The sequence below is a fragment of the Magallana gigas genome, chromosome 10 (assembly GCF_963853765.1).
Source record: "Magallana gigas chromosome 10, xbMagGiga1.1, whole genome shotgun sequence".
NCBI classification, from domain to species: domain Eukaryota; kingdom Metazoa; phylum Mollusca; class Bivalvia; order Ostreida; family Ostreidae; genus Magallana; species Magallana gigas.
The window spans coordinates 17,326,185-17,345,933 of record NC_088862.1 but is presented as its reverse complement, the minus strand read 5'-3'; the positions used below and the strand labels follow the sequence as shown (position 1 = coordinate 17,345,933).

Sequence of the window (19,749 nt, the reverse complement as noted above, 5' to 3'; positions counted from 1 at the left end):
GGCATCACTGAATAATAATACAACTTCATAAAGTGGTATACAATACATGTAGCGACATACCTTAATTATTTAAGTATGCATACAATGTGTACAATACAAACATCCTTCTTTGTTTCGTGTACAACAATCCAAATTCATAAATCAATTTTTAAGATAGCCTTCTGTGAAAATTAAAACCAAAGTGGTGACGATATACCCACAACAAAAAACTTAAACATGTGAGTCATGGGTCAAAGTAGAAAGACTACTGTCAACCTAATAAACTACTAATATTTAATTGTTTACACGCCAAATGCTTATCATGGTAACTACACAGTAGAGTAAAATGTACCCATATCTTTATAATGACTTCCTTAAAAATTAATAAATGGAGCAGAATAAATCATACTAACACTATTCTGATAAGTCAAAATCTTATTCATGTAAATGAGGCAAAATATAAAGGCAAGGTACAACCACTTTAGCACAATGATAAATAACCCTTGCTCACAAATACATCATCCTGCTTCACGCTACTTTCTTTGCTCCTAATGTTGAAGGCCAGGACACCAATAAATTATTAGTACATGTACATATTTAACTAAATATGATGGTTGAATGGAATAAGCTGGTTACACAGATAGATGGACCTCACTTGCCCTAAGGCTTTTACTCTTTGGTCTAGACTTTCACAATTTGCTTGGATTGTGCCACTGTTTTCTTTTAACATTGCTTGCAGCTGAAACAATCAAAGAGTTAACAAGAGGCCCAGGGGCCACATCGCTCACCTGAGCAACAATTGCCTTAATTCTGATCAAATTAGCATTACAGTATCAAAATATCTTGAAAACTAAGTACAGTAGATCTTGCTAAAAAAATTGAAAATCTGCCAATTTTTATCCACCTCTTTCTTTTGGTAAATACCAAGCCCCTTTTGTTGTTGTACCATTAAGATGATTTTTCTCTATTCCTATAAACCCCCTCCCCCATTTTGTTGCCCCACTTTTCTCTAGGATATCATAATTTCATCAAACTTTTATCTGCATAACCAGTGCTTTCACACTAAGTACTGAGTTTTGGACCGAAAAACTTTCCCAGAATATTTTTAAAGATTTTCTCTATATATTCCTATGTAAAAATTCAAACCGCCATCACGGCCCCGCCCTACCATTAGGGACTGTGATTTGAATATACACTACCCGAGGATGCCTCTACACAAGTTAAAGCTTTTCTGGCCAAATGGTCTTTAAAAAGAAGATTTTTAAAGATTTTCTCTATATATTCCTATGTAAAAATTCATCCCCCACTGTGGCCTCACCATACCACTGGACTATTATTTTAACAAACTTGAATCTATACGATTTGGAAATGCTTCCACTCAGATTTTGGCTTTCCTGGCCTAATAGTTTTGAGAAGAAGATTTTTTTTAGAGATTTTCTCTATGTATAAAAATTTATCCCCCGTTGTGGCCCCGCCCTACCCCCCGGGACCATGATTTGAACAAACTTGAAACTAAATTATCTGAGGATGGTTACCCGCCAATTTGAGCTTTCTTGGTCAAATAGTTTTTGAGAAGAAGATTTTTAAAGATTTTCTCTATATATTCCTATGTAAAACTTGATCCCCCAATTGTGGCCTATCCCTACCCCCAGGGACCATCTTCTCTATGCATAAAAATGTATTCCCCATTGTGGCCCCGCCCTACCCCCCGGGACCATGATTTGAACAAGCTTGAAACTACATTATCTGAGGATGGTTACCCGTCAATTTGAGCTTTCTTGGTCAAATAGTTTTTGAGAAGAAGATTTTTAAAGATTTTCTCTATATATTCCTATGTAAAACTTGATCCCCCAATTGTGGCCCATCCCTACCCCCAGGGACCATGATTTGAACAAACTTGAATCTACACTACCTGAGGATGCTTCCATTCAAATTTGAGCTTTCCTGGGCTAATAGTTTTTGAGAAGAAGATTTTTAATATATATTCCCATGTAAAACTTGATCTCCAATTGTGGCCCCACCCTACCCCCAGTGACTATGATTTGAACAAACTTGAATCTACACTACCTGAGGATGCTTCCATTTTAATTTGATCTTTTTTGGATTTTTATAGATTTTCTCTATATATTCCTATGTAAAACTTGATCCCCCCCCCCCCATTTTGGCCCCACCCTACCCCCAGGGACCATGATTTGAATGAGCTTGAATCTACATTACCTGAAGATGATTTCATTATAATTTGAGCTTTTCTGGCCTAATAGTTTTTGAGAAGAAGATTTTTTAAGATTTTCTCTATATATTCCTATGTAAAAATTCATCCCCCAATTGTGGCCCCATCCTACCCCCGGGGACCATGATTTGAACGAACTTGAATCTACTCTATCTGATGATGCTTCCACTCAAATTTGAGCTTTCCAGATCCTGGCCTAATAGTTTTTGAGAAGAAAATTTTAAAAGATTTTCTCTATATATTCCTATGTTGTTGTTTCATTATCGCTGTATTTTCGATTGGCACTGAACATGCATGTTACCAGAATGCTACAGTCAAAATCAATTTTCATGTGAACGTTATTATTCGGTAATTTGATATCTGTTAAAAGTGTTCAAATCATTTTTAATTTACATATTGTTTTATTTGCTTTTGACCACACCAGATGGAATGAAACCTATAAACGACAAAATGAAAGTACTCACTTTTGAGACATGATATCCTTGTATCTTTCTATGTGACCTCTGAACTCTCATGGCAGTTAGTCTGAAGGATGAACCCGATCGAAATGTTACATCGTTTACCTGTAGAACAACCAATTTCATCGTATTGTATTGTTACTTTTTTCATTTTTCATTTGGAATTTTGTCAATAACTTGCTTGTACATACATTGTAATTAGCGTAAGTTCATTCATAAAGGCTATAAGAAAGCCCAAATAAAATGACTTCATGATTTTGACTAGACCAACGCGAAACCTTTAGTTTCAATATGCATAAGATAGACGATCAAAATGTAAACTTTGATGTATTTCTGAGAAATGGAGATTTAGCATTCATTTTGCTTCACTCTGTTTGTATGTCAGAGTTTCATTATGGAATGACTGGCTGACGAAAGTTCTGCTATTGCAAATCAATCGAAAGTCATCAATTTTGTTCTTTTGTTGTTGTTTTTCTTTTAAGTTTGTCATTCCATTTTGTTCAAACAAACAAAAATGAATATTTCATCAATATTTCGTTTTGTTTGGAATTACACAACATTAAGGATGTTGTCTCATCAAAAGCAAATCTGTGATATTATTTTGCTGTTTATAGTCGGTAGTTTTATTTGTTTGGTTGGTTATTCCCTTGATTTTTTTCAGTTCGTCAACGATCTGTTCCTATATGCTTCTTGTTTTGTGTTTCTACAATCATGTATACATGTATATATTTTTAAACTTTTTTTTAGTTTGTTTATTCTTTTACATTAAATGAGGGTTTTCTCAAAATATTTTTTTTCTAAAACCACCATTTTGCTTTTATAATACATAATTATACTTTTATATTTATATTCTTTATTTCATTCCTCTTTTATGATTATTTATTGATGTACATAATTTATTGTATCAATTTACGGTGTTTTTCATTTCAAATTTGAAACACGTGATTAGATATTTGATTTTCAACATAGTTCCACCTGTACATCAGATAGCTACGTGGAGAAAAAATCTCCAAGAAAAGGGTAGTCCTTAATATCTTCTTTTTTCTTATTGAACATTTATTTCAGAATGCTAGTGCATAGTATTCAACGTTAACCTTCTTTAATTTCTGTGTAAATAGAGTTCACAATCAGCATTATAGATATATTTCTGATATTTATATTCATTGTTATGGAAGTGATTGTTTTGCTTTTATTACTTATTCTAGTATTTAAATATTTATTAATTGTTAAAAACTTAAAATTTTACTAAAAATGGCATGTAGATAGGTAACACTTTTAAGATACATATCTCAAATAAACTACAATATCTCAGTGAATGTTCATTTTGGGGGGAACATTTTTGGCGGACTAATTACTGTGATGATGTAACAGATATACGTCATAACGTTTTTGACGTAATCAATGCCAGAAATCAACGCCGGGTCAAAGAATTCTCAGAATGAAGATGTAGATGGGTAACAAAACTTGAAAATGGCCACGCCAGGCTCAGGTAAATTACAAAATATAAATTGTGATCCAGGATCTTGCAATGATCTATTGAAGCTTTTTTTTTTTAATAATATGTATATGCATTGTTGGCAGTAAAACTGTATACATATATCTTCTTCTAATTCCTCATTTATACGCATTTGTTGACAAAAACCGTAATCAACTATTTTTTTAAAACACGTGTCACAAGAGAGTTATTTCACAGTCGAACGTTATGCGCATCATGGCGATCACAAGTATCATGCTTATAAAAACAATTCTTGGCTATATTTCATAATAATAAAAATCATTATAGAATGTGCATTTTCATAGGTTATATAACCATTTAAAAGAAGTACATGTGTCCGCAATTTTTTTTAATAGAGACGTATCAAAATGTCAACATGAATGTCACACTTTCATAAAAATACATTAAATTGCATTAGCAATGAAAAGAGAAAATAACTTGGACACTTCTTTTAAAAAGTGGCGCAAAAAATTCACAAAAATGAATCGCAGTTAGAAATGTGCTTTTTCTCCCAAACATTTTGATGCCAAATATACAAACATTACGAATCAAAATAATTGATTTTTACAGATAAAATGATGTCAACATTATATGTCACGGGTACGTAAAATGACGCAAGGGCTCAAAACGTTATGTGTACGTTTTTTTTTTCTTCATAAAAACAGTTATAGTGAACGTTATAAATACATGTACCTACACATTATTTTGTGAAAAAAGTAGCAAAATATATATACTAAGAAAAATAATTTAAAAAATAGAAATAACAATTTAAAAATCAAATTGATGCCAAATATCCAAACTTAGCGAGTCGAATTAATTCATTAATACAAATGAAATAATAACGACATTATTTGCCATAAGTATATGTAAAATGACGCAATGACGTGATGTGACGATGAACATGTATTTTAATTAATTAAACAGGGTCTTTGACTGCTGCACAAAGAATTAAAATTAATAAAGAAAAAAGGAAACAGAGAAGGGTAGAACAGACTCGGGAATGGAGGAGGAGAGTGAAGGAAAAACAGAAAACTGATTCCAACTCCAATATCTTTCCGCCGAAAGGTAAAACGGGTTCACTGCAAGTAAATGGGCAGTAATGATTTCGGTTAAGTGCTAAAACAAACCAAATTAGATATTTTTGTTCCGCAGAGTATAATACTAATAAAAAATATACGTACAGATTCATAAAGTTTAAAATTTGCCGATTTTAATTTTTAAAACAGTGGACTACTGATAAATTTTACAATGAATTTACATCGAATTTCAGAAGAGACAGTCAAAGCTGCGACGCAGAGAAAACGTAAACAGCGCGAAAGAGAACGTATCAAAATAGAAAATAATCAGAACAGAAAGAAAAAAGAAAAGGAAAGTAGATTAAAATTAATTGAACACGAGGAATCAATGCGGAAACGAAAATCGCTTGCACAAAAGAGATGGCGCCAAAAAAAAACACAACAGCCAAATTCGGAGCGAAAATACAGAGGACGGTAACCTAAGGTCACCATTTAATAACAAAATGCAAAAATGTCGAGCTGTAAGAAAATTAAAAAGAAATTTACCGACATCCCCGACAAGAAGAGCAGCCACCATTGCGGCCTTTCTAAAAAATGCTAACTCTCCACCTGTTAAATTACTTCAAAATTGCAAAATTATTCCTTCTCCAGAGGAAAAGGAATCAGCTACTCTTCAATTGTCCGTTTTGTGTGACATAAAAGAATCGGTTTTAAAGCTAAAACTTAAACGCTGCGACAAAGCAAGGGAGGCCATGGATTTTCTAACAGCTTCTTTCAGCGGCGAAAATGTTAAAAAAATCAAGAGCAAAGTCTTCATTAGCAAAAAAACTTGGTCTTCCGATCCGTAGAATATCAAAAGGGTACAAAGTTCGTACAAAAATCTTACATTCAGAATAATCATCGTTCACTTATACAAAGCGGAAAACAAGATCTGATGCTCTGTCTGATGATACCCGAAAACGTGTGTATGATTTTTGGTGTTTGGGTGAAAATTCGCACCCAACTGGAAACAAAAATTACGTGAAAAGGGTTCGAATAGGCCCAAAACAGTATTCATCTCACGTTGTTCATATCTTAGAAAAAACACAAACAGAAATATATGCCGACTTTATTTAAAAAAACCCAGAAATTCGTATTTTTCAAAGACTTTTTGAGGCATGTAAACCCTACTACATGTATATTCGCACAGCTCGTCAAAAGGATCGAGTTACTTGTTGCTGCCGTTATCATTTTGAAATGAAATACTTTTTTAAAGCGTGCATGTCATTCAGAAAGACTTATGTTACAGACCCTGTAATATATCATGATATGTATGAAATAAGTAATTAAACTCTTTGTCCTTCTAATCCCACGGTCTACATAACAAATCATGTTTAGACAGAACTTGCTTGGAATGTGGTGTTCAGAAAGTGCACTTGCGCCCCGAGGAACTAAGAACTGACGACGCTTCCCCTGATGTTTCTTGGGAGTGTTTTGATTATGTAAACATTAAGTCAAAAAGAGGCGAAACCAAGAAACTGATGCTCGTGAAAAAGGTTACAAAGCCTGCTGAACTTTTCAAATATATGATTAAGCTTCTCGAAAAATTTCCAATGCATAATATGGGGGCTCAATGGCAAGTCCAACAATTGAGAAATTTTGTTCAGAATTTACCTCAAAATCACTGCGTTCTAATTCACGACTTTTCCGAAAATTATCGTTGTAGTGAAAGGAACGAAATACAATCAAATTATTTTCAAAAAACGGAAGTCTCCATTCATGTAACCATACTTCACAGGCATGCTATCCTTGAATTAGACGGTTTGGAAAGTACTACGGAAAAACCAGAAATAGTTACGGGACACTTTTATGTCATATCTCCTGATGAGAAGCATGATCAACATTTTACCCATTATTGTCAAAAACTTATTTCTGACTACCTAAAGTCCATTTCGTACGAGGTCAAAACAATGCATGAATTTTGCGATGGTTGCCATTGTTTCGGCGACTTATCAGATTCTCTTTCAGAATTTTGTTATCAAAAGTTTATTAGAAATTTTTTTGAAACCAGCCACGCAAAGGGCCCACAAGATGCAGCGGGAGGATTTTTAAAAAATCAGGCTGATCTTGTCGTCATTAGGGGTACCTGCATCATACGAGATGCGAAAGGCCTCTATTTGTTTGCAAAAGAAAAACTTGAAACTCCCAAGGACTCTACAAATGTTCGACGAAGGATTTTTGAATATGTAGAAGAAATTCCTAGAGAAAAAGCAAGGTTATATAAACCTTTGACGGGAATCAGATCTGTTCATCAGCTCGTGTCAGTTATTTCTGGTGAAAACTACATTCGTCCCCTATCTTGTTACAATTGCGAAGATTGCATTGAGGGCAATTCTGAGCAATGCGATCTCAGTAACAGTTTAGGCAATGCACCACTGATTTATTTCACAAAAGAAGGCTCGGATAATGACACATCAGACCCAGAGAACGAAACATCGGAATCACAAATATTATCAAATTTAATTACAAAAGACTGTATATTTGCGGTACTTTGTGACGATAATGTAAATGATTATTATGTAATGAAAGCAAGTTCAAAATCAGTTGTTCTACAAAAAGATGACATGGACGGGGGGGGGGGGGCTGCTTACAGAAGAGGTACACAAGTTATCCGGAGCCATTACTTCGAAAAATCTCCTGAAACGCCTTTGAAATACAAATTAATTAAACGCAAACCGGCGATTGTACCTTCCCAATCAGTTTTGTATATCATTTGTGAATCGGGTGATATTCTTGAAAATGACATATTTCAGAGGAAGTTCATTTAACAATATTACAAGCTGTGAGTGAATCACATGCTTTTGAACATTGATATCGCTGAGCTGAACTAAAATGGAAACATTTTAACGTTGTGAACTTCAGAATTGGTATATTAGATATTAAAAAGATATTTTGAAATTGCAGTTTTGAAATACGAAATCTCTTACACGCAGAAAAAAATTAATGTTAAGTTCTAATTTTTTTTAATTTTTTGTATGCTGTGCTTAATAAAATGTATCATTACGTTATGCGTGAAAATGACGTTCTTGACGTTTTTGACGTTACCGAAATTAACACCAACACCGTGCGCGACGTCTTAAAGATGGCAAACTTGTTACTTATTTATTTTTGAAAACTAACTTCAGACTGGAAAAGTATTTAACTATATTAAGACCTGAATACAGAAAGCCAATCTGCGGATATCAGCGCATAGACTTTTTATTGAATCGGGCAGATATAATAACACATCTAGAACAGAAAGAATATGCAAAAATTGTACACTTAATAAAATTGAAAATGAAGAACATTTTCTTATCCAATGCAGCAAATTTACAAAAGAAAGAGAGGAACTATTTGATTTAAGTTCATCTAAAGCAAAACATTTTTCTAGTTTAGAAGATAAACAAAAATTATTTTGGATTCTAAACTGTGAAGAATTAGATATATCAAACTCTGTTGGTAAATTTTTACAAAAGGCATTGCCTTAATTTGTATTTCCTATTCAAATATTGATTTTTATTTTTTCAATCATATGATAAACTATTTCAAATTTGTATGTGCATTTGTATCTTGACATATTTATGTATGGTGTTTAACATAAATATATAGAAGACACTGTATTGAATGTATGGAAACAGACATAATTATACATATATACTATTTAATTGTTCATGTCTGTCTTAGCTCTTTCAATCATTCAGCTCTTTCCCTTTTGTATATGTTTATTGAATGTTTTATGTTCATTGGATGTTGTATGTCAACAGTCTTCATGTTGCCCCTTGAGGGCCCTTAATTGGTTAATAAAGAAATTGAATTGAATTGAATTGAATTGTCCAAGTCCCTTTAAAAAAAGGGGGAGGGGGGGGGCTCTGTTTGAAGATGAACGAAAGCATTGAAATTATAAAGCTAAAAAATATGAATATGTATTTAACTAAATAATAATTCATAGTTTAAATATCATCTCTAAAAAATTAAGATACATCGCATGGCTCATTTGTTCGCCACCTCCCCCCCTCCCTTCCCCCCCCCCCAACCGCCTTGATACTGTAGATCTCCAAATGACATTGCTATCTAGCCCTCTTAAAGCACACACAAACGAGTTTTAGATGGCTCACTACAAAATAAAACTACATGATAGTTCATTAAATGTTCATGTATCATTGAGTTTGGGCGAAAATATTCAATCATATTCAAATATGACGCCGATTTTGGATATCACCCCAAAGTATGGTATATGTCCCTTATAGTAAGCCAACAAGTTCAAATTGTTTTTATATTCCAAAACGTTTATAATTATTTGTAAATATATATCCTCATATAATAATCCCCCAAAAAACCATATTTATGAAAAGGTTTCAAATTTTCCCTATTTCCTTCATGAGTGCATGCGTGATTTTTTGTATACCCAATTTATTGTAATGACGATAATATCCATAGCTTTGTTCAATTGATTTCGTGAAATAAAAATAGCTTCCCGTTTCTTTTTCTCTTTTTTTTCGCCCCCTGCATATACCCAAGCAAAAGGAAATCCGTTTAAAAAATACTTTTTTGAAGCATGACACTACTTATTAATCAGAGTTCAAAATCTTCGCCATTCAGTCAATTCAATATGATAGCTCTCGTTACCGATTCACCAGACTGCAACCGTCGTTTTAAATTCATCACGTGACGTCGCTCATTACTTAGTTAATGAATAACATAACAACATGTTCACAAGATAGAAGGAAGAAAAAACGTGCTTATAACTTGATATTTGACTTAACAAATTTGACATAGCATTAAAAACTTCTATATTTATCAGTATAAACATTGAAAATGGAAAAATAAAATTTGAAAATTTTAATTCAAATCATGTCCAAAACCTTTTTAAAAAGGGGGGAGGGGGGGGCTCTGTTTGAAGATGAACGAAAGCATTGAAATTATAAAGCTAAAAAATATGAATATGTATTTAACTAAATAATAATTCATAGTTTAAATATCATCTCTAAAAAATTAAGATACATCGCATGGCTAATTTGTTCGCCACCTCCCCCCTCCCCTGCCCCCTCCCCTGCCCCCCCCCCCCCCCCCCAACCGCCTTGGTACTCACAAACGAGTTTTGGATAGCTCACTACAAAATGAAACTACATGATAGTTCATTAAATGTTCATGTATCATTGAATTGGGGCGAAAAATTCAATCATATTCAAATATGACGCCGATTTTGGATATCACCCCAGGGCATGGTATATGTCCCTTATAGTAAGCCGACAAGTTCAAATTGTTTTTGTATTCCAAAACGTTTATAATTATTTGTAAATATATATCCTCATATAATAATCCCCCAAAAAACCATATTTATGAAAAGGTTTCACATTGTCCCTATTTCCTTCATGAGTACATGTTTATAAAACTGCGTGATTTTTTGTACAATGTATATCCAATTTATTGTAATGATGATAATATCCATAGCTCTATTCAATTGATTTCGTGAAATAAAAATAGCTTCCCGTTTTTGGTTTGTTAGGGTTTTTTGTCCCCTGCATATACCCAAGCAAAAGGAAATCCGTTTAAAAAATACTTTTTTGAAGCATGACACTACTTATCAATCAGAGTTCAAAATCTTCGCCATTCGGTCAATTCAATATGATAGCTCGTTACCGATTTACCAGACTGCATCCGTCATTTTAAATTCATCACGTGACGTCGCTCAATACATTGTGAATTATATAACAACTTGTACACAAGATAGACGTGTGGAATTTCCATGGTGGATGATACGTGTACCGAGGTTTGTGTAAGTAACAGTCGTTACTATAAAAAAAAAAACCGCGGCCAACATCCTGTCATACAGTAGAACTGTCGGTAGTAAAAATTAACTGCATTGCCTTAATTAAATGAGTTGTGCACAAAAGTATTTGTAAGCGTCATGGTTTATTAATCATTTGATCATTATATGTAACCTAAAGAGACATTTAAAGCAAGAGAGGCATATTCTTACTTTCGCTTTAAGCTTGTCTCTGAAACTTAATTGATGGGTGAATCAGAGCTTCTTGGTCAAACTTTGAAATCAATTATCATTCTTTTGTTTTTGCTTTTGTTTTACTTATTTATTTATTTATTTATTAAGGGGGGGTGCATTCTGTATTGTGTCTATTTTGAAGGCGTTGAATTTCGTTCAAGCAATTATTGTAAATGTACATTATTTACGAGGTTTTGTTTTCCGTTTCAGCGCTCCATACAATTGTAAATGATACCTAGAGCTATCTTCTGTTGCTGACCAATTATAAACATCCCATATCATGAATGCATGAAACGAAGCAAGACTTAAAAAAAGGGAGAAAATTGCTCAGTGGTACAAAAAAGGTCATTGCAAGGAAACAAAACCCATTGTAAAATAATTCCGATATCGACGCAATACAGATAGGGTCTGCAAATATATATACATTAACGATGGATATTCTATTTCGCCCAGAAGAAATATTTAGAGACGGAAGCCCTGGTATGTATATATACAGTTTATGTAATTTTTTTTGGTATACTTTTTTTGTTTCATTTTGCAGATCATTTTACAAATCGATCAGATCTGAATGGGATAAATAGTACTTCAAAATAAACTGTTGTTTTTCTCCTTCAAAAGGGGAAGATTGTTGTAATTAACTGAAAATTTATAGATCTATAGTTATTTTCTTTTCACAATTCATACACTGTTGAACCACAAGGGCATCGTATCCGCTCTACACTCTATGACATACATATAGTGTATTTTTATATATATGTCATAGAGTGTATCTAGCGGATACGATGCCCCTGTGGTTGAACTATATTAACTATATTACGGAAGCGTATTAGTGCTATACGTTGTTTCATCTTGGAAAAAGCCAGCTTGAATGTTGGAATTTCCAACTTTAAGGTCAGACGCGACCTATCTACCATTTTTTCTATTTTTCTCTTTCCTACAATGTGAAGATTTCTACTTCCTAATTTCATAATTATATTTTTTTGTGGTTTTTTTTGTTAGATATAAAGTGTCCAATTGAAAATGTATAGTATGACTTTACTTATAAGCATTCAAATGCACTTTGCTTGCTATTTTAAGGAAAATTCGAAATATTCTAGCTCCGAAACGAGCCTGGTAATGTACCCTGATTTTTTGGGAATTTATAGGTTTAAATGTTAATAAGTCAGGAATAAAATATAAAGGAAAATTATACAATATTGAGGAACGTCTCGTCTGTCCTTAATCTTGCAATTTTTTCCGTTTGAACTAGGAGTTTTGGAATAAGATTAAACCGTATTCATATATACAGCATCAGATATCAAATATCGAAAGAACAAATCAACCTTATCTTATTGTGTAAAACAAGAGGGCGTTGTTAATCAAATGTAAAATTAGAAAGAAGCATTTTATGTAGACACAATTAAAATTAAACCAAAATCGCGCAACTTGTATATTTTGATCGTGTCATTATCTACATGATGTTGATAAAGATGTATGATTGATTTAAATACAGTCATTGAAAAAAAATTAATCGTAATAACAAATGAGGAAGTATATTGGAAATTCAACAATTAAAGTTGAAAAGAGCTAGAGCCACGAAGCATCAAAATGTGCCTTAAAATTTTCACAAAACTCAACTTTGAAACAATACAATTACTTCAATTGTAGGGCACAATTATATTCTGCTTCTAGATATATGAAATGTTTTCATCTCGGCCCCACCGTTTAGCACATGAATCATCAAACATACCATGGTCGTTAAAAATAGCTGAAAATTATAGATTTTACTGTAGTATTTCCTAGAAACTCTTATTATAATTTGACTTTTCAAAGATTTAAAAAAATGAAATGATTCAACCAATATTATAACTTGGCTTTTCGAAGATTTAAGTTGAAAAATTTCAATTCTTATTATAAGTTGTTTTTTTTTTTGAAAGAGTAAAGTTGGAAATTCTAAGATTAAAGCTGGATTTAAATGAAAAAATATTCACAACGTGGCACCAATATACGTCCATACCATGCATTATATGTATATATACTGATTTTATATCGTGTTGATTTCATTACAGTATTCATAATGTTTACAAATATTATAAAGTCACCTTTCTTTAAAAGATCAAACAATATATTTCAAAGGATATTACTTGAAAGTGTACAAAATGTATTTTTTCAAGTTACTTATATATAGTGTTAATTTGCTCTTCGTTTCTCAATAGATATAAGTGCAACAAGTGACTTCCTTTTAACTGAATGTAATCAACCACTCTGCTTTGTAATAACAAAAATTAGCCAGGATCAGTTTATGATAATAAATGGCAAAACCTTTGTAGAACCTCCTAAAATTGGAGTAAAATACGTCAAAAATGACTTGGGTCAGTTTGAGATGCGAATGGATTTCCGGTCTAATCCGAAAGAACACGATTATGAGGTTCGCCCGAGAGTGTCTCCCGGTCAACTGTACACTGACGAGGAATTCCCCCTGTGGGTTGCCATGGGCAAAGATCCTAACCGGAAGACCCTGGAGTGGAAACGTCCGAGGGTAAGTGTTAGTTATAGTTATTATTTATATCAAGTCATAGCAGTAATGAAAATACCTTATTGTTGAGATATTCAGAAATATACAAAAATGTTTTAGAAAGATCAACATAACTTTAATGCACTCAAAAACTCTCAATTATCGACAAAATATCTTTCTGAAATCTCTTTGAAAGCAATTAATTGATACTCATTTTAATTCTGGATTGTGAATTATTCTCAAAACTTGTTCCTGCAGAATTTGCTAATGGACCTTGTTTGTTTGTCACGATCATTCTAACCTCTAAATTCCTAGGAGTTCGCCGAAAAACCATGTCTGTTCTCTGAGGGTACCTCTCGCTATGACATTGGCCAAGGATCAATTGGAACTTGTTGGTTCCTCGCCTCCGTGGCCAATATCGCGGACAACCCCAAACTTCTTCGCAGGGTAAGAACATAGCCGAGTCTTAAAGAGGGCAAAATCATTATACAATTACAAACTTAAGCTTTTGACCAATTTCACTCATAGTACTAAGTGAATAGAGCGCATGTTTACTTACTCAGTAAATGCAAGTACAAAACGTATACATGTATATTATACGTTTACATTTAAACTGAGAAATACTGCTTATGCAAACAAAATCCTTAAATTTACATGTAAGACAATTTCAATCTAACTCATAATTCATTACAAGAACACTGAGCACAAACACAAACAGTCCAGATTTAGAACACGGACAGTTTTCCGTTGGTCATTTTCAGATTATTCCCCGTGACTCCTACCCCCTGGAACCCCCGAACTATGACGGCATCTTCCACTGTCGATTCTGGCGCTTTGGTATCTGGGATGACGTCTTCATTGACGACTATCTGCCAATCATTCATGGATACCAGATTTACTCCGCCCACTCTGACACTGATCGTAACGAGATGTGGGTGTCTCTACTGGAAAAAGCTTTTGCAAGGTGAATATAAACCAAATTATTTCAAATTATTTTTATTTGCGTTGATATTGTTTCGCGATGTTCTTGGGATAAACTAGTTCGCGCAGATTATGTTTCGCGACTTAATCTATCCAGCCTCTTGTTATTGCGAGAGAACTTGTTCGCGGTGAGAATTATTTGCGACGACGAGGCTCTTGCTAAAAGTCACGAAATTTTCTCACACGCGAATAAACGTTTGTTTGCAGTATTGTAACAGAATTCATTATTCTCTCCTTCGATCATCATTTCATTAATCTTTCTAGATGCATGTATAAGTAGGAATAATTAAATCATTATGATGTAGAATTAAGACTCATGATTAAATTCAACCCAAGGCTCAATTATTCTGATAAATTATCTTTCTAATCAATCAATTATGACATTTAGTATGCTAAATGTGTGTGCAGTTCCATCCAATTTAACATGTACCATAGTTTGCAAATCCAGTAAACCAGGAAAACTGAAAAAAAATCCCACAAATTAGTCAATGTAATAACCATTTGGAAAAACATAAAAACTGGAGATACTTTTACATGAATTATTTCAGAGCCAGAAGAATGATAAGGCAATTACGTATACATTTCATTCCCATGGCTATCTGCCTCTAGCCACTGTTATGGTAGCATTAACACTGGTTTCAGTACTTTTTCAGGTAGTCCCTGGTCTAAGATTGGGAAGAAAATATAAGAAACAATAATGAAAGCCGATCTTTGTTAATAAAACTTCTTGCATATTACAAATCTAAATTTTCAACGGACTTGTTTTCAGGATGTATGGGAGTTACACAGAGGTGAGTGGCGGGGCATCGTCTGACTCTTACATGGCACTGACAGGGGGCGTGCCGGAAGAAATCGACCTAAAAAAACTCGACATGGAGCCTGACCAACTACATACACGTGTCAGGAACGCCCTTTATTCGAACGCTGCGGTGACGTGCGGCACCCCAGTAAGTCCTGTACTTTGAAAATCAATTATTACACCTGTAGATATTGTGTTAACATTCATTGTCTTTTACCTGTGGTATTTTCGTATTTACTTTAAGTTTTATATAGTAGCTTGATATTTTTTTAAATGTCTACATGTTAACTGTTTATTCTGTTCACATAAAATTAACCAAGTAGATCTCTTATGAAATTTGTTTCCACCTATTCTTATGACAAAAGGTAGATGTGATTTTCACTTTGAAAAGCGATTGACATATGTTGTTTAATCAGTATTCAATGGCATCTGTTTTCGTAGATTTAGTTAAAAGTCCAACTTGAGGGCACTTTAATTCCTGGAGTTCCCATTTATTACAATTAAGGTCACGGACGTTTTGTTTGAATTTTGAGGATGGACTCAAAAATCAAATCTTCGAAAATCGACGTCCGATGAATTAAACACACCTGTGTCTGATGGTGTATGTATACATCAATGTATGCTATTAGTATATAAATCTATTGTTCTGACCTTCAGGGAACGTTTGTCAAGAAGTATGGCCTTCTCGGATCACACGAGTACACAATAAACGGCGCCGTCACAGTGAGTTTACATTTCAAATTTCCCGCTTTTAAGAGAAATAACTCTCACTTTTACGCATTGGATCTGGAATATGTTTATAATAGCAAAGAACTAAAAACTGATAATTTATGTAGGCAAAAGGAGTTAGATTGTTCCGGTTGCGAAATCCTTGGGGTAAAACTGAGTGGATAGGACCATATTCTGATGGGTAAGAAGGACACATCATCGAATCCAATGAAGATACAATGTATACAGACAATTGGGCCTTAATTGAAATTCACGTTAATTTCACGTGAAATTCACACGAATTTTCTAAATGTTTTCCATTTTATCTTTTTTTAAAGGAGTCGGGAATGGCAGAGTATTCAGGGTATCATTGAGGGACCGAACAGAGATGACGGCGAGTTCTACATCTCTCTGGAGCACTTCCTGTACCTTTTCAGTACCCTGACCATTTGTAACATCACGCCGGACTTTGACAGCGACGGACGGTCCGATTCTCTCAGTTAGTCACTGTTCAATTTAGAATTATATTTAAATTAGAATATATAGCTATGATAACTGAATAGAATTTAGGATACTCACCAAGTTACATACAATTTCTTATAAATAACAATGAAGCTGTGTTGATAAAATAATATTTACATGTCTCAGTGTCTTTGTCTATGATAACACTACCGTAACGAATCAATTTTGTATTGTATAGTCTAATAAATTCAAAAGGCGTATTGTCGGTGCGCAAGCGGGGTTTGCATAATTAAAAAAAGTGAAAATCACATATATATGTAAATATTATAATATTCAATCGTACAATTGCTGAAAATCATATTAATATACCGGTATGTAATAAGGAATCATTCTTTGAATATTATTAGGTGATAATTTCAGTCGGGGCGTGATCAAATCCAATAAAGCCCTGGCTTAATTTCTCATGGCTTTATTGGATTTGACCACGCCCCGACCAAAATACTCAGAGAATGGTTCCTTAATCCTTAAATATCTAATTGAAATTCCGTCATCTCTTACAGACTATTGCACCAGTCTGTACGGTCAATGGCAAGGAGAGGAAGCCGGTGGATTCCAGAACAGGATGAAAAATCCAAAGTTTCAGTTTGAAATCGATGAACAAAGTACTAGCATAAGTACTACATATAAAGCGTACTACTATAAGAAATCCAGCAACATTGTATTAATTACTGATGCAATTTTTATAATGAAGTTTTGAGAAAAAAAATTGTTCTTCAAGTACGTACTTTTTCAAAGAATTATAATACATCAAATTTATTCAAAAGGGAAGATACTAGGTTAACAAGAAATAAGTTGTTAGAGGTTAAATAAGTAAGAAGTACATGTATCGTAATGTAAGAAATTTTCCTAGTAGATTAGATTGCAAGGATGCAAGAATACACAGTATTGGCAAAGTGATGGGTAATGAAAAACAAGTGTTTTCGCTAAAATTTTGAATTTAATATGGTATAGCAACAATTTAATTAAAATTAGACTAAAACGTTAAGAAAATATCTGTAATATAACATTGTTGGTTCTATTTATAGGCTTGGATCAAAATGGAACCGTTCCGTTTGTTGTTCAGCTTATCCAACGTACAAAACGGAGGACAGCGCAAACACTGGGCATACGGGCCGACTTATACCAGGTAAAATTTTTATCCGGTCGAGATAATTTCAATTATATTGAGGTTATATACATAATTGCGCTATCATTATGGATACACATGAGTTGTGACTACATGCTTTATGGATTCTTTGTAAATGAATGGAAACATTTCTATAAAACAAAAATGAATATTTGCAAGTGTAATCTTATAGAGAATTCGAATACGTCAGAATATATTGTTTTTATTAGTGCATAATTATTAAATTTTATTTATGATAAATGAATAAACTCTTTATGTCTGTGTAAGGTTTTAGAGAATGCGTCAGATGATATCCTTGTTCTACAAGAGGAGGGAATCCCCAGTAAAAACTACACCTACACGTATAGTAAGCATACCCAGATCTCCTTCCGGTTCTCACTCAAACCCGGAAAATACGTCTGTATTCCTTCAGCCATGAACGAAGGTCAAGAACGAGAATTCATGCTCCGCTTGTTCAGCGCTGGCCCGCTAGGGGGCGTTAAGTAAGAAACAAATTATATAATGATTTTCAAATTAAAAGTAATCGCATGTGTGCTTTTTTTGTCCTTAAAGAGATAAAAAGTTTAACAATAAGATTTATATTCACAGAAAAATTTATATAAAAATATTTAAAAAAAAAAAAAAAAGCTTTTTACTGATAATTTATTAAGGTCTATTATCTATTAAGTGGAATACTGCCCCACACGGTTTTAGCTTGTTGTTGTTAGACAATCAAAATGTAAAATGAACTTTGTCTCGATCTATATATTATTTATACAATTCAAAAAAATACTAAAGTGATTCTCTTATTTTGTACTCTGACAATTATATAAATGTGTAATAGTTGTCCCTTTAAACACATACGATTTCTGGATAAAAATGCACACAAGTGTGATATGCTATCATTAAAATTGTATAATGTTTATATAGTTGTTTATTCAATATTATTTTTTTTTAAAAACCATTCCGTAGGAAAATTGACTCCAATGAAGTAACGATAATGACGTGTGACGGAGAAGATGCCAAAAGTTACGGTAAGTTACGGAGATGAAGAATTATTTAATAATTTATCTAATATATCTATGTAATAAAAGTGTCTTTTATTTCTTTAATTCTTTATTTAATTCGCTCATTCCGTGAAAACAGTAATATCTATTAAATACGAATGTATGTCATACTGTTGAAGATTAGATTTTACTTACTAGCGAATTTGGATTATTTTTCTACGCATGTCTGAATTTTCTTTAGAAAAAAGCTTCAAATTTCAAATCAAAGCACGAAAAAGCTTTAATTTTGTGTCAGAGAAAAAAATCTCTATCTTTTTATTTGCGTATTTGGAATATTATATATTTCTCATCAAGTTCTTATCGTACAATCGAGGTATGTGTATTTATTTTACATGCAAGTGGACAGGGTAAATTGACTGTGATGACCAATCATATTTTACATTCAATATTCTTAAACAATCGATTAATTAATTAATAGTTATTATACTGTGAATATAAAAAAAAATATTGTATATTTACTAATTTCAAAAGTTTTTACGAAATAATGATGGGGGAATCATGAAATCAGTGTAGATTTCATTATGACTTTATAATATGTTATATTTAGATCATGTGAAGTGTCTCACGGGTCAATGGAGAGCAGGGTCAAACGCAGGGGGACAGGTCTCAAACAAAACCTTCCATATCAATCCACAGATCAAGATCAAATCAAGTAAGAGAGAGAGAGAGAGAGAGAGAGAGAGAGAGAGAGAGAGAGAGAGAGAGAGAGAGAGAGAGAGAGAGAGAGAGAGAGAGAGAGAAAGAGAGAGAGAGAGAGAGAGAGAGAGAGAGAATGTGCTATTAAGAGTTGACACTTGTACTAATTAACGTGTGTTTTACAGGAGTAAAATAATGAAAACTCATATCATTTGTTGCTAAAGTGTTAATCATGGGTCG

The 19,749-nt window shown here is 33.2% G+C and overlaps 1 protein-coding gene across 5 annotated transcripts in view; it reads left to right on the top strand.

Moving 5' to 3' along the window:
* The window catches only part of LOC109617126 (calpain-8), a 36,482-nt gene that overhangs the window by 14,314 nt on the left and 2,419 nt on the right, over positions 1–19,749 (top strand). For 3 of the 5 annotated variants that reach the window (XM_066073630.1, XM_034453038.2, XM_034453039.2), the window contains exons 2-14: positions 11,408–11,677; positions 13,507–13,715; positions 14,007–14,138; positions 14,453–14,655; positions 15,442–15,619; positions 16,129–16,194; positions 16,308–16,381; positions 16,518–16,678; positions 17,202–17,303; positions 17,727–17,827; positions 18,095–18,309; positions 18,779–18,840; positions 19,421–19,525. In XM_066073630.1, the coding sequence (XP_065929702.1) occupies positions 11,629–11,677; positions 13,507–13,715; positions 14,007–14,138; positions 14,453–14,655; positions 15,442–15,619; positions 16,129–16,194; positions 16,308–16,381; positions 16,518–16,678; positions 17,202–17,303; positions 17,727–17,827; positions 18,095–18,309; positions 18,779–18,840; positions 19,421–19,525 (1,657 nt within the window). In that variant the 5' untranslated portion in view covers positions 11,408–11,628. Of the gene's footprint in view, positions 1–10,813; positions 10,973–11,407; positions 11,678–13,506; positions 13,716–14,006; positions 14,139–14,452; positions 14,656–15,441; positions 15,620–16,128; positions 16,195–16,307; positions 16,382–16,517; positions 16,679–17,201; positions 17,304–17,726; positions 17,828–18,094; positions 18,310–18,778; positions 18,841–19,420; positions 19,526–19,749 lie in introns of those variants that run through there. The other 2 variants (XM_034453035.2, XM_034453037.2) reach the window with 2 other exon arrangements.